This window comes from Aquarana catesbeiana, linkage group LG06 (genome assembly GCF_042186555.1).
Source record: "Aquarana catesbeiana isolate 2022-GZ linkage group LG06, ASM4218655v1, whole genome shotgun sequence".
NCBI classification, from domain to species: domain Eukaryota; kingdom Metazoa; phylum Chordata; class Amphibia; order Anura; family Ranidae; genus Aquarana; species Aquarana catesbeiana.
The window spans coordinates 333615492-333630894 of NC_133329.1; the positions used below are offsets into that span (position 1 = coordinate 333615492).

Genomic DNA, 15403 nt, shown 5'->3' on the forward strand with positions numbered 1-15403 from the left:
CAAGAGACTTGGGGCTATGGGCCCCCGATTCTGGGCTACAGCCCTAATAGCCACCCCCTAGCAATGCCGCTGGGCTTACCTGTAGGTAAAAATGTGCTAAAGGGGTATACAACAGCTTTAATAAGACTGGAGCAGACAGAATCTGGAGCAGCTGTGAGTAGCAGCTGTGAGTAGCAGCCAATCAGCTTCCAGCTTTTATTTTAACTGAACAAGCAGAAGATAAAAGTGGATTGGTTCCTTTGCACAGCTGCAGCAGATTCTTATTATTTGTAGTATTATGTATATTATTGTTAATATCTGAATTCATGACTTCCCAGTAAATTTGCAACAATGTTTCCTATCAGTATAGAGCTGGGAGTGGAGGAGTCCTTGTAGTATAATGGTAACACTGTATGAGGAAATGGAAGCCTCTTGTCGGCGTCCGGATTCATGTGACAGTAAGGTCACTCACACTTCCCACAGGTCCTCCCAGCCTCAGCCAGTAAAAACGCCGTGTGCGAGGCCCAGAGTCTCAATAAAGCTGTTACAAAGTGACCTTGAGTGGGTTCCCCTCCCTCCATCCGGGTTCTCTTTATAAAGAGCGTAACGCGCTTGCGTGGTGTTCTCCGTTCAGTTCGACCTCTGGTGCCGGTAAGAGCAGTGAGGCGGGTAGGCCCCGGAGCTCGGTTAATCCGCCCCCATCCTTCCTCCCGGAGCTGCCCCGGTTACCCCCGGTGTAGGATAGCTGTAGAGACCCCCTCAGTCTCCGGGCGGCGGGTGATATTAGCCGGGTGTTGTGTGTATTTTTGTGTCAGTCATTCTCTCCGTTCTTTCTCCGCAGAGGGGCTGAGCCGTGACCCGACTCCCCGCTAAAGGACACACACCTCCTCCCTCCATCATGTATGCCTGTGCGAAGTTCGTCTCTACCCCTTCTCTGGTGAGTAGCCGGCTCTGGGCCTGCTCCGCTGTGTCCGGCCCGTGTAGGTCAAAGTCAATGTCTTCCCGCACACGGGCCGCCCAGCCTCCTTCCGGCCTCCTCCCTTCACTGGAGAGCGGGGCCCGGCCATAGAGGCTCCGCACAATCCCTGCCCGTGTCCGCGGCCTGCTACCGGCCTGTGACCTTAGAGGAGGCCAAGGACATGGCAGTGCAGGATCCGCTCTGCGGGGTGAAGGGCTGGGCCGTGATTGGCTGCGGTGACATGTGCATTCTACACCTTCCCTTATACCCCTTTTATATTTGTGCTTTTCATGTGTTTCATCTGACTGCTACTCTGATGGCAGATCTGTTGGCTGATGACTCCTTTTGACATTGAGCATTATAGTGCATTGCAGGGCACTGTCTGCATTGGATTTGCATTGATTTCTGTTCAGCACTGGGCTTCTTGGTATAAATCAGGGCACTTGTCTGCATGCAGTTTGCTTTATAATACCTCCCAGCACTGGGATCTCTGGTTTTAATTGCAATCTGGATACTTGTCTGTATGGAGTATGCATTATAATGCCCTTCAGCACTGGAGTCCTTGCTATAAATTCCAGTCAGGGAACTGTCTGCATGGAGTGTGCCTTATAATATCTTGCAGTACTGGGATCCTTGACTTAAATTAGTCTGGATACTTGTCTACATGGGGGGTTGCATTATAATGCTTTGCAGCACAGGGGTCATTGATTGACATTCCAGTCAGGGCACTGTTTGCATGCAGTGTGCATTATAACTGGCATCCTTGGTTTTAATCCCAGTCAGGATGCTCGTTTGCATTATAATACCCTTCAGCACTGGAGCCTTTGGTTTTAATCCCAGTCAGGAGACTTGTCTGCATGGAGTTTTCAATATAGGGCCTTGCAGCACCAGGGTCATTGGTTTAAATCTCCAGAATAACACTTGTCTGCATAGTTTGAATTATAATGCCCTTCAGCACTGGAGTGCTTGGTTTAGATCTTAGCCAGGACACTAGTCTTTATGGAGTCTGCATTATAGTGCCTTGCGGCACCAAGGTCCTTGGTTTAAATCCCAGTCTGGACACTTGTCTGCATGAAGTTTGCTTTCCTCCTGCACTCCATTGATGTGCTACAAGTTTAACTGGCTCTTTTCCAAGTGTGTGTGTGTGCACTTTTAATTGTAAGCTCCTTGAGGGCAGAAGATGATGTGAATGGGCAATATGTAAACTGTCAGTGTTATATAAAATGCCTGAGATAAATTGTATTTGTCTGTAGATCCGTGCTGGGTCCAAGGCTCTGTACAGACCAATTTCTGCATCAGTTTTGTCCCGGCCAGAGGTCCGAACTGTAGAGGTAAGTGAAAAGTCCTTTGAGTAACTTCTTGGTAGTCAGGTGTTCTATGAATACATTTTATCATGCCTTGTACTAATACATAGATTAGGTGTCCTACTAATGTAGATCACCTTGCTTGATGTCTGAACTGTCACACCTGAGTATAACCTCTGCTGAATGAAATGTAGAAATCTTGCTGACCTCTGGAACTTCAGTAACTGTCAGATTGCACAAGCAATACTCAGCGCAGCCTTCAGTTATACAGGCGGCTTAACATTGAAGGGCATTCTGTTTGCAGGTCATTGGGTTAATTCAAGGGCATTACTTCAGCCTCCTATGATAAACCAAAGCCTCATCTGCAGACGTTTGAGATGTGACTGTCAAGAGCTACATGTACTTATGTCAATGCAATATTTTATATATATTTTTTTTCTTCTTTAGGGAAACACACTCCTCAGTGGGACACAAAATCCATGCACCCAGCTGGTACTAAGGGGATTTCAGACCAGTGCAGTCAGCAGGGACATTGATACTGCTGCTAAATTCATTGGTGCTGGTGCTGCCACAGTTGGTGTGGCTGGCTCTGGTGCTGGTATTGGAACAGTTTTTGGAAGTCTCATTATTGGTTATGCAAGGTAAGATTATTTACTGTAGTATCAAATTAGCATGTTAAGCTTGCTGTCAGTGGACTTGTATAGAAAAGGAATTTCAGCTTGCACTAGTTTAATGTGCTTACATTTATAATTGTTTACATAACTAAAAGCAGAAAACCTGCAGAACAGGATACCTATAGAGTAAAACTGTACCCATACCAACCAAAAATTGACATGAAGCACTCCAGTCTGTCAGTTTATTGTGATTTATCTGAATTATGACGCATCCATCACTTCCTCTTGATGACACTATGGGAAGTATACACATGACAAAACCTGAAGGTAGAGTGTGGTGTTTTTTGTTTTGTTTTTTGTTTTTTTGTAATAAAGGGCTGGTTCTTGCAAAATGACTGCTTTTAACTTGTGTGCTGTTGTCATAGCCACAGTTGCTTTCTATGGTGAATACAATTGCTGCTACATGACTGTCTTAACAGTTTAAATGACAACTTCACCTTTGGTATAATAAGCCTCTTGAGTATCCAGGTGTAGAAGTGTGCTGTAAAAGATCTGCTGCCAAGCAGTGCTCCCATCCTGGAAAATATTCATATAAAATCCCCCCCCCCCAAACTTAATGTGAAGGATAAGTTCACTTTTACAAAAGCAGATCACTGGTGCCATGCAGGTCTGCTGCAGACTGGGTGTAAGCTGCCTCCCCATACCTCGTACACCAGGCAGGCAGTTTCACACTGACAGGAAGACTCAAACTACCACAGTGCTCAACAGTGTCATGGTAGTTCATTGAAAACTACAATCTGACAGCCGCAAAGTACTTGTAGTTCATTCACCGAACTCTCTGACAAGGCTGTGTGGGCAGAGCTCTGGACTTTTTACTTTAAAAAAAAAAAAAAAAAAAAAAGCTTGTACTAGGAACTTCTCCCTGTACTGCTGTCACAGGGAGGGGGGGGGAGAACATGTTGCACCCTAAAAATGGGTGGAACATGTAGCCTGTTCCAAAAGATGAATTTATCCTTTAACCTGGTGTCCATACCTGGGTTTCAAGCAACACCTCAGTAGTAACTCCTACCTCATGTCCACTAATGTTCTCTGAATACATGGCTGAGGGCTGGGAAAAATCAATGTGCACTGTGGAACCATGGATTTTTTTTTAATTCCTGGAAAAATACATGAAAGTTTCTCATGTGGGGCATCCTGACCTGATCATCTTGTGCACATGCCATGGCCCCATTTATTTCTACAGGCAAGCTGTGCTGATAGGCTCTAGACTGGAAGCCACTATCCAATGGAGTAAATGGGACTGTGGTGCACAAGCACACTTTTAAAACTTTGTGTTTTTAAAGTTTATATCTGAAAGTGCAAGCTGTGAGTTTTTGGCCATTATCCCTTTTCCCACTGCTTAGGATTCACTTGCTTGGAGGCATGTTCTGTTGTCTGATTCACTGCCCATGTAATGCCACAATTACTCGGGTCACCATAGTGTAATAACTATCTTACCCTTTCTAAAACCTGTCTGCAATGTTTCTTATTTCTTAGCTTTAAAGGGTGTTTCAGGACTTTAAGCAGTTCTGAAGCAAGTGCCACACTTTTCAAAATATAAATTGTCATGCTTTAAGGCTATAATACAGTTGGGTGGGGGGGAATAGAAGCACAACTACAACAGTGTAGCATGTAAAGTGTAATTTTATTAAACATAAAGCACTTACAAAGATAGAATTGAGCTTGGCATGAGTCAGGTAGCCTTGGACAGATCAGACACACAACCAGGATGCCTTACCTTGGCCACCAGCAAGGTAGTGGAGGTAGGTTGGAAGTGGGGAACTGCTATCACTGGAAAGCCAATTCCATGGATTGAACATGGCCCCAGGGTATGAATCCACCTTATATAGTTGGAAAATGTTGACCATTTTTCAAAGCAACCTTGCTGCTTCAGCCTGTCCCTTCTAGGTGTTCCCACCTTTTTGAAAAATGCACATTTTTTTCTGGAAAATGTGCAAATTTTTTATATTTCACAGGTGCCTATAGAGCATTGTACCAGTGATCAGATTGCAGGTGCAGTGGGGTTCCTGCAGACGCTGCCTCCAGCTTTCTTGCCTGTACCTCCCATATGGGCTGTCAGTTTGAAAGATGGTGTCCATGAACTAATTGAGAACTAAAGGCCTTCTGCTTCAGTGGCAGATGGGACTTGGTTTATTCAGATTGCTGTGAATCAATTATGTGACTGGGTGGAGCCCACATAATCATGCTGATTTAAAAAAAAGTGACAGTGGCTGTGGGGGAGGAACCACCTGTGAGCAGTTGCAGCAGTAGGGGTCCTGCATAGTAACATGTTGCTTAAGGACTTGAGGTGGAAGGGCACATGCGTCCAGTTTCATGAAATACACATAATGTGAGCAACAAGTCATCAAACTGCATATCCTAATACTCTGATATATGAGCAGTAAGGTGTTTGCTTTTGTGATGTTCTTGTGTGAGCTTTAGCAGCAGTCCTTTCTGCTCAAATACCAGGTTATTCTGAACAGGCAAAGTTGCGAAACTTTTGGTGGTTTGCTATCTTCCTCCTGCCCCAACACATTCCTGTTAAGGGGGAAATAGCCAGGCTTGATCTCTTCAGGAAGTGCTGGATCTTTGCCCAGGCTGAATGGACTGGGGGGGGTGTAGAAGAGGAGTAGGAGCTGCATAAGTCAGTTTTGGTCAATTTTGCTTGTTCAGGTCATTGGCTGTCATGTCAGATAACTGGCATTTTCAGCAGAGGGTAGTCTCTATTTCCTGTGCAGGCTTCTGACAAGTTGCCAATTTGGAATGTCTTTGCTTTAAAATGGTTCTGGAGGATTTTGCCTCTGCTGCCTTCACCGCTAGAGCCCTGAGTCTAATGCCTGCTTGGGTTCCCTGTGCTTCAGTGACTTTTAGCAGATGAGAACCTGTTTTTTGGCCTGGATAGGCACTTTTCTGGAGTGTAAAGTCCACAATGTAAGTCTTTATGGTATACAGTATAAAACCTGCTTTGTGACTCTACAGCTGGTCATTACTGTTACATCAGCCTTTTGAAAGGTGAAAAAGCCACCTATTGCATTTCTTGTGCTTGAAAGAGATAGGATATCTAAAGCTTCATAATGAATGGGATCCTTATAATAGAATAATGGACAAACATACTACTTTGGCAGTGCTGTATCTATTTTCCAAAGATTTGTTTTTAATAGCTGTTTTTCCTTCCTTTTTAGAAATCCTTCCTTGAAGCAGCAGTTGTTCTCATACGCCATCTTGGGATTTGCTCTGTCTGAAGCTATGGGTCTGTTTTGTTTGATGGTTGCTTTCCTGATCTTATTCGCCATGTAAATGAAGCTGGGAATGTCGACATTTGAGTGAACAGCTGTAAACTTTATTTTACTGTGGCTCCCAAGAAATGTTGTGTTAAGGAAAATGTACCATATTTCCAAAGTCCTTTCATTAAAAATGGTAAAACTTAGACACAGAAGTTTGTACTGTTTTTTATGTGACTAGTCATTGTACAGTCCTGTACACTGAACACAATGTTTTAATCGAGAAATATAAATAACTGAAGAGCCTCCACTGGGTATTTAAACACTAATTTTTAAATGTATCCTGCCACTTTTCAAAAATGCATTAAAATATCCAGATGGTAAATATTCTGTGCTGTGGATAAACTTTCTTTCTGTAGTTGTATTTTGCTAATGATTGCATACATAGCCTGCTACAGACTTTGGATTTTCCAAATTATGTTCCAAGACATGCAAGGTGGTTTACTCACCAGGAACAGGAAACCTATTGCAGTAAACTTTAAAAGGAGTGCCTCTTACAGAACCGGTCAGTTTGGGGTTTCTGCCATACAGGGGAGAGTAAAGACACATTGTTTGGAACTTGTGGGCTCAGTCAGGGTTCTTATCTGCACCCCCCCCCCCCCAAGCTGGATAGACAATACTTTCTAAAAATGTGCAAGGATTTGATGACACTGGCAAACCTGTGCCTCTTGTAACAGAGGAGAGGGGGCTGTGAGGATTGGTCTTGCAGCCTGGGGGGCAGCCTGTGTGAGTGGAGAATTTTAAGTAAAAAAAACTTGTTACAGCCTTGCCTAGGCTCATTTATAGTCTTGGTTCCCTGCTAACCCTTAAGAGTAAATATGGCAATGCTGCAAAGTGTCAAACACTTGTATCAAATGGTTTGATTAATATAAGGGTGGTACTGCGGGGAACCTCATGAGGGGAGTAATTGCCTTCTTCCAGTAAGCTTTCTTGGCTCATTTTAAAGCCTTTGGATGACTTTTATGTATTGTTGTTCCTTCAGCCTCCTTGGAGGTTTAGCTGGGTTTTTGCTCGGGGTGATGGTTTTTGACCTGAGCATCTCCCAGTCTTGTTCCTCTGTCCTTCATATAACAGGTTAAAGTTATTCCTAATGGTAAACACACATGAATTGGCTTATATAATCTCACTTTGACACTGTCTTAATACTGAAGAGTATTTTCTGCCCTCCAGCAACCTTGGTACTTGTACTTAAAAGGGAGAGCCAGGGTTACTTTGGGCAGCATACTATAGGTACTGTGACATCTAAACTGCTTCTAAACACTTTTTTCAGCTGCACTCCCTGAGCATTTGTAATTTTAGCCTGGGTTCACATGAGTGAATTGGATGCAGGTTTCCCTGCATCCAATTTGCATTACGGGAGATTGTGACTGGCTCTCAATGGAGCTGGTTCACACATCTCCATGACAGCTACAGAGCAAATTGCACAGGGGTCCTGTGTCTTTGACTCTGTTTTTCAGGTCCAAATTCAGGTAAAAATCTGAGCCTGATTCATCCCTGAAATGGAGAACAGGGACGCACGGGACTCAGCAGGGCTCAGCAACCTGGTAGATCATGATCTACCAGTAGATTGCGGCCAGGTGACTGGTAGATCAGTCTGGGTATGCTGACCTGCCATTATAGAGCATCAAAGTGAAATGCAGAGGGACTACTCGTAAAGTTAAAGCTGTAGTAGGGAGCAAGAGCTGCATAAACAGAGGTCTCCTGCAGTGCTGACTCCTGTCACATGCGGAGTCATACCAACTGCACTCAATCTCTTTTCCTGGCTAGTGCACTCCAGAATTTTGCCAGCAGCAGGAAAGCTCTTCAGGTCAGTGAAGAAATACACTGGGCATAATGGTATAGGGCTGTTTTCACACTTGATACACTGCGGTTTGCCGTGCTGAGACGAAGTTCCGTTGCACCAATCCTGTGGGTTTGGTGCAGTTTCTAAAAGTGCACCAATGCAGTTAACTTAAAGTGGGCAACACTGCTTGGTGGTTGACTTCTCCCATGTTCAGGTAGATCTCCCCCTTTTTTTTTTTTTTTTTTTTTTTTTTTTCCCTCCCCCCTACTCCTGTGCTACAGTATACAAATGCTCAAGAACCTAAACCTGACACTAGTGTAACAATATTGGGTTTTATTTTTTATTTATTTCAGGTACTTATATAGCGTCGTCAATTTACGCAGCGCTTTACATATATATATTATACATTCACATCAGTCCCTATACCCTCAAGGAGCTTACAATCTAAGGTCCCTAACTCACATTCATACCTATACTAGGGCCAATTTAGACAGGATCCAATTAACCTACCAGCATGTCTTTGGAGTGTGGGAGGAAACCGGAGTACCCGGAGGAAACCCACGCAGACACAGGGAGAACATGCAAACTCCAGGCAGGTAGTGTCGTGGTCGGGATTCGAACCAGCGACCCTTCTTACTGCTAGGCGAGAGTGCTACCCACTGCGCCACTGTATTAGTTATATTGTTAGGCTGCAACCTGGGTAATTCTGTCATTGGCAACAAATCTGCAGCAGCTTAAAGTATAATTAAAGGCAAAACTTTTATTTTGAGGTATAGGAATGCTTGTCAGGTTTTATTGCTGCCCCCCCCCACTAAGGAGATTCACCCTCTTTGTCCTGTTTACCATTATTGAAAGTAAAAGCAAACCCCCTAATTCTGGGTTGTATCCAGAAAAATAAGAAAAACCTTCCTATGAGACACTAGTTCTGGTGACCTGGGGGTCCCCAAGGAATTCCCTTTGCAGGCATGTCCTCTCACTTCCTGTTTGGCTATGGGACAGGAAGTGAAGGGAAATCTCCACAATAGGACACAGATGAGGAAAAAAGTGACAGGGTTTATGACCCTCCCTTACTCTGTCCAAAATGAGTTTTTGCCTATGTATAGGATTTGTTCCCTCAGGTAGTCTCATAGTGAGATGGTATTCTGTTGCTAGCCCTAATGGTGGGGATGACAACTCGCTGCCTCGGCTACAAATGTGCATTTTGCTGGATCCTGCAGAGCAGTGTACCCGTAATCAGCGGTGATGCCAGGCTCCTAGTCAATCTCAGTATTGCTGTCTTCCTGTACGGGCAGAAGTGCAGGAAGATCAATGAACTATGACCAGTGCCCCAATTCATTGAAGGCTTAAAGCAGTCTGCCACAATGGAGGACTGTAGTTCTAGTCCATTCACAACTCTGAATGATGCTGTGGGTGCAGAGCGCACAGCTTTTCTCTTTAAATTGTGGGTGTGGGGAGAAGATCCTGCCTGCTGTCACAGCAGGGGATTTGAGGGTTGCAGGCAGGTGCTATTTAGTAACATGTTGCCAAAAATTAACTTATTCTTTTAATGTGCGATGTGTCCTGCTGTTTGGCACTTTAAGAAATGATTATCCTTTGTCCATTGTGGGATACAGGTTACCAACTCAAGTTATGTGACTACCTACAGTAGGACACTGGCAAACAAAAGTCAGCTGACTATAACCCCTCCAACAACTGCCATGCCTCAGCTTTATTGATTTTTGAAAAAAAATCTGTTTTTCCATACCAAATACAGCTGGTCTCTATGATAAAAGCTATCCAGTGTGGTCTAACCACCTCAGGACTTTGGAGCACTATGACTAGAAATGGTGGAGAGACATAATCTACCCAACCCTCCACCTCTGCCAATCAGAGGAAGCCTTGCATTTGTATATAAGAAAACACTGCATTGTCTGATGTACATACTATCCTGCATTTAGAGTAGTTTTTATCAACATTTTGGTCAGTGGGTGTTATTTACTAAAACTAGTGCAAAATCTGCAGGGTATCAAATCGACTTCCCAGTTTTATTGCCAAAGCTTAATAGAACAAACTGGCTACTATGTACAGCTGCACCAGATTCTGAGTGCTCCAGTTTTAGTAAATCAACCTGTGCTTCTTAATTTTCAGTCTCAAGGCACCCCACTTTAGGGCCTCGTTCACACATGAGGTTGGGGAATGATAAAATCATGCAGTTGAGCCATGTTTTACCACCCCACAACTGTGCCTCATTTAGCTGCAGTGACCAGGTTTGTGGTGTGCTGCAGAAATTTTACCCACTCATGTGAGTACCTGGGTATAAGTGTCAGGAAGCTAGTTAATTTGGTCAGGGTATAATTCTCAATCCCCATTAAATTAGTGGGTAAGATGCCTCGCGGGTGTAGAGATGTGACTCGTTGTACATCTTGAGGCTTGTATGCATTCCCTGATCATTCGATTGAGGGCGTATACTGCTGTGCAAAATGTAAGCATGTTTCCCTGGAAGCCCAGGTTCTGAATCTAGGGAAACAACTGTCAACACTGAAAAGACTCTCCATACTAAGAGTTGGGATCATACCTGGCAGGTGCCAGCATAGAGGTGGGTGGAGACAAAGGTGTAGGCACCAGAGCAGCGTAGATGGGTGACGGAGGGTAGAGGGGGGAGTGCCAGAAAGGCCGGTCCTGGGTTGGAACATCCCAATAAGTACGCCCCGTTGCGTGACAGTGGTGAAACTAGTCAGGGACCAGAATTAGTGGAGCAGAATGATGCCCTTAACTACCAGGGGAATAATTCCTCCAGTGAGGGTGGGGAGTAAAGCCAAGGGAAAGGAAAGACAGATTATGGTGGTAGGGGACTCAATTCTTAGAACGGAGAGGGCAATCTATCACAAAGACCTGAAGTGCCGAACTGTATGTTGTCTACCGGGTACTCGGACTTGGCACATGACCTGGTGGACAGATTACTGGGAGGGGCTGGGGAAGACCCGGCTGTCATGATGCATGCTGGCACCAATGACAAAGTCAGAGGAAGATGGCGTGTCCTAAAAAATGATTTTAGGGACTTGGGTGCTAAATTGAGGAAAAGGACCTCCAAGGTAGTGTTCTCAGAAATGCTATACTGATACCTCGAGCCACTTCCAGAGGATAGTATTGGCATTAGTGGTAGGTTGACTAAAGCACCTAAACCCAAGGTTAGTACAGTAACTAGTCCTATTTGTAGCCTTAGAACACCCAATAAGGAGATGGTATGTGTCCGTACTAAACTATGTGGCATGTTCACCAGTAGACGTCACGTATGACGAAACATGTAGGGCGTGGCCTCGCAGTGCTAGCCATCACGTGTTCTGGAAAGTCTATTTGCACGGGTGTTCTGCCTTTGATTATGCCGGCTTTTTTAATAGAATTTTAAATCTGGATTTTTATGTTCACTTGTGGTTTGTTTTAACCAATAAACATTTCAAACGTTATCACACTATTGGAGTTTTTCTCCTTATGCCGTTTTTTCCTGTATGTGGATTTTTCCATTTCCGAGTTCCCCCTTCGAGATTGGGACAGTTGGACCATCCCGACCATACGGAAGTCGGCGGTACATGCTGCCAAGACCAGGAGACTAACAGCTGGTCCCTGCAGAGGGCGAAATCTGCAAGCTAATAAGACCTTGCCACAGGGGAGGTCCATCTTTTGGGGTAAGCGTACATCTATTACTTCCTCCATCGCTATCAATGCACATCTGATTTGAAGTATCTTGGTGTACCAATCCTTAGTGTATGGGGACGAAATACATGAAGTGGACTTTCTGGTCAAAATGATTCATATTATTATGGACGGATTATGAGTGGCTTTTTTTTTATTTATGATCACTGATTTTTAACATAATTTCTCCACTTTTGTATAAACACTTTATGCACTTATTGTTTATATATATATTGTGTTTTTTAAGCACTCCTAATTTATTTTTCACTAAAGAATAAGTTTGTTGTTTTTTTGCTAGCGCAATTTAGTTTATTTTATATGTTCACCAATGCCAGGAGTCTGGCAGACAAGATGGGAGAACTAGAGCTACTGTTGTACGAGGAGGACTTCGATTTTGTGGGAATTTCAGACACTTTGTTCAACAGCTCTTATGATTGGCTGGCAACCATCCAAGGGTATTCTCTATATGGCAGGGATAAGGAGGGTAAAAAAGGGGAGGGGTATGCCTGTATATCAAAAATGATGTACAAGTTAATGTGAGAGATGACATCGTTAAGAGGGCTAGGGAGGAGGTGGAATCCTTATGGGTAGAGCTACAAAGAGAGGAAACTTAGGGAAAAGTAATACTGGGAGTATGCTATAGGCCCCCTAACCGGAGGGAGGAGGGGGAGGCGGACCTCCTCTCACAGTTTGGGTTAGTGACAAGTATGGGAAGTGTCATTATAATGGGGGATTTTAATTATCCAGACAGACTGGGTGGATGGACCTGCGCATTCATTTAAAAAAAACAAATTTGTTCTTCATATTTTTGGTAAAAAAAATCGAAATAAGCATATATTGATTTTGCACAAAAGTTATAGCGTCTACAAAATAGGGGATAGATTTGTCATTTTTATATTTTTTTTTACTAATAATGGTGGTGATCAGCGATTTTTTTTTTTTTTTTTTTTTTTTTTTTTTTTTATCGTGACTGACATTGCGGCAGACAGATCGGACACTTTTGACACTTTTTTGGGACCAGTGACATTTATAAAGTGATCAGAGCTAAAAATAGCCACTGATTACTGTATAAATGTTGGCAAGGAAGGGGTTAACACTAGGGGTGATCAAGAGGTTAACTGTTTTCCCTCAGTGTGTTCTGACTAGGAGAGGAGACCGATTGGTGTTCCTACTTAGTTAGGAACACACGTTCTGTCTCCTCGCCCCTGAGAGAACCGGGATTTGTGTATTTACACACACACAGATCCCGGTTCTTGCTCTGTCACGAGCGATTACAAGTGCCCAGCAGGCACGCGCATCAGCTCCGGGGACACGCTGCGGGTTCGCGTGCACTTGCTAAAGCGTCTTAAAGAGCCCATGTACAGCTATGACAGCTCGCGCAGGGGAGCCAACCTGCCGCAGTACAACTGCGGCAGCTGGTCGGGAATGGGTTAAACTGCGTAGAGGGTTCTTTACTGTAAGAGCGGTAAGGATGTGGAATTCTCTTTCACAGGCGGTGGTTTCAGAGGAGAGAATCGATAATTTCAAAAAGCTATTGGCTAGACACCTGAACGACCACAACATACATGGTTATACAATATAATACTGACATAAAAGCACACACATAGGTTGGACTTGGTCTTTTTTCAACCTCACTGACTATGTGCGGCAGGCTCTACTGCCTGATGAATGCATCCAATCAGGGTGAATGGTGCCACGCTGTAACCACATGCATTGCATGGCGGTGCTGCATTTAGGGGATTAAAACAGATGCCGAGAAGGTGACCAATTGCTTCCTCACCGCTTTTCAGAGGAGTAGCAGTCAATGCTGCTATTTTGAAGGAGCCCTAAAAGTAGCCCCACTGGCTTAGAAAATAAGTTCTGATTGGTCAGGATTAACAGTAATGTACTTGCAACTGCATATAGCCTTTTTTAACAAAAACAAAAAAAAACAGATTTGCTGTACCTGCACTGTGGGTTGAACTGTTCACACAGTATTGTAAGAGGGAAGTGGAACAGGTCTACCAGAAGCCATGATTGAGTGCCCACTGTGCTGTTGTACAAATTGGAACTCCACCTACAGTATATCTGCTCTCTTAACAGGGCTGAGACCAACAGAGCTTTAAACTATGCTATGATACAGTGAGAGCTTGATCAGGGGCTCAGGTGCATTTAATGCTGCGGCTCCACTAAACTCGGTAGGTTGACAGACTGATTAGAAGGTTAGCCTGTTATTTCTGGTCTCAGGTCTTTCAGAGCACCTATAGCTGCACAGACCTTCACATTAACATCTGCATATTCCTCTATGAGAAGTGGAAGCACCTTGATGGGTCTTGAACACACCTCTAAATGTCTACTAGATTTAGCCCTGCTCCACACTTCTGCTGGTGTTCAAATACAGTTGATTGGAATCGCAGCTGAACCCGCACTGGCTGTGATCCTTCAAATCACATTATAAAGCTTAGTTTTTTTTAAAAAAATGCGCTGCATCAGTGTAAACCTAGCCTTAGCCCCGATTCACACCTGTGTGGCTTTGATATAAGGCTACGCTGCACATCAGTGCAATTTGCACTGCCAATTTCATTGCGGCTTGCGACTTCATTTAACAGAAGTCAATGCAAGTCGCAATGAAATCTGTAAAAAGTAGTGCAGGAACTTTTTTCATAATTGTGACATGAAAAGTTCTATTGCCAGCAATGGGGTGTGACTTGTCATGCGATTTGGAACTGTCAACTGACAAGTTGCACTGGTCTGAACAGGGACCTAGACTCTTTGGGAGACATTTTGCTAAGCAGTGGTTCATACCCACTGGATCTGCAAGTAACCCACCTTCACTGGGAAACCACTAGGCCAATAGAGAGCATTTTCAAATGCTAGGATTCTACAGCCCAACATTGAAGTCCTTCTAAAACTCTGTACCCACTTGTAAGCCTCAAAGAGGAATTCTGGAAAATATATCCCCCCCGCCGGAAATCTGTTACCTGTGGCAGATTGTGTCAATTCCTTCATAAGGGATATTTTCCTGATTAAAGCAGGGGTGGAGCCTAAATGCGCAGAGCACTCTGGCTAAAGTGCTGGGATGCTGATATTGCTTCTAATGAGTGCCTAACCTGCATAGCCTTCAATACACATTTTTTGGACTTATTCATGACAGTTTTATCAAGGATGCCAGAGCAGCTATCTGCCTCAGCAAGAGAAATTTCAGTTAAAGTGGTGTTCCATCCAAAATTATACTTTTTAAATAACAATACCCCTATAATACACAAGCTTAATGTATTCTAGTAAAGTTAGTCTGTAAACTAAGGTCTGTTTTGTTAGTTTATAGCAGTAGTTTATTATTTTATAAACTTACAGCAGGCCAGGGCCATCTTAAGTGTGGGCATCTGAAGCCAGGCTGTATTTCTTCCTGTATCTCATCCTTGCAGATCTCGCACATGCTCAGTGCAGCACAAGCAGTGTAATAGGTTTCAGGTCAGGTTTCCATAGCAACGGCAGTGTCAGAGGAAGTTGCTGCCCCTTCCCAGAAGGCACTGCAAACAGGAAATGATGCGATGGGCCACTGCCAGGGAGGAGGAAGTGAAAAATGAATACAGCAGATATACAGTAGGTGCTGAGAAAAATAATAAAAAATTATCCAATTCGTTTACAGTGCAAAGTTTAGTGAGGGATGCTAAAGAGTTGTAAAAGTGGGTGGAACTCCACTTTAAGATCAGCTTAGTCCCCTTTCTTTTTTCCCTAAATTACTTTCAGGACAGCCTGAAAGTAATTTAGGGACAAGAGTAATTTAGCTACAAGAT

General features: G+C 43.8%; 1 protein-coding gene across 1 annotated transcript; it reads left to right on the forward strand.

The window, feature by feature from the left end:
* Nucleotides 1-490: 490 nt before the first annotated feature.
* On the forward strand, nt 491-6321 carry ATP5MC3 (ATP synthase membrane subunit c locus 3). Its single transcript, XM_073633851.1, has 5 exons — nt 491-630; nt 821-916; nt 2191-2268; nt 2689-2882; nt 6077-6321. The coding sequence occupies exons 2-5, from the start codon at nt 878-880 to the stop codon at nt 6189-6191; spliced, it is 426 nt and encodes a 141-aa protein (XP_073489952.1). The 5' UTR covers nt 491-630; nt 821-877; the 3' UTR covers nt 6192-6321.
* The last annotated feature ends 9082 nt before the right edge of the window (nt 6322-15403 follow it).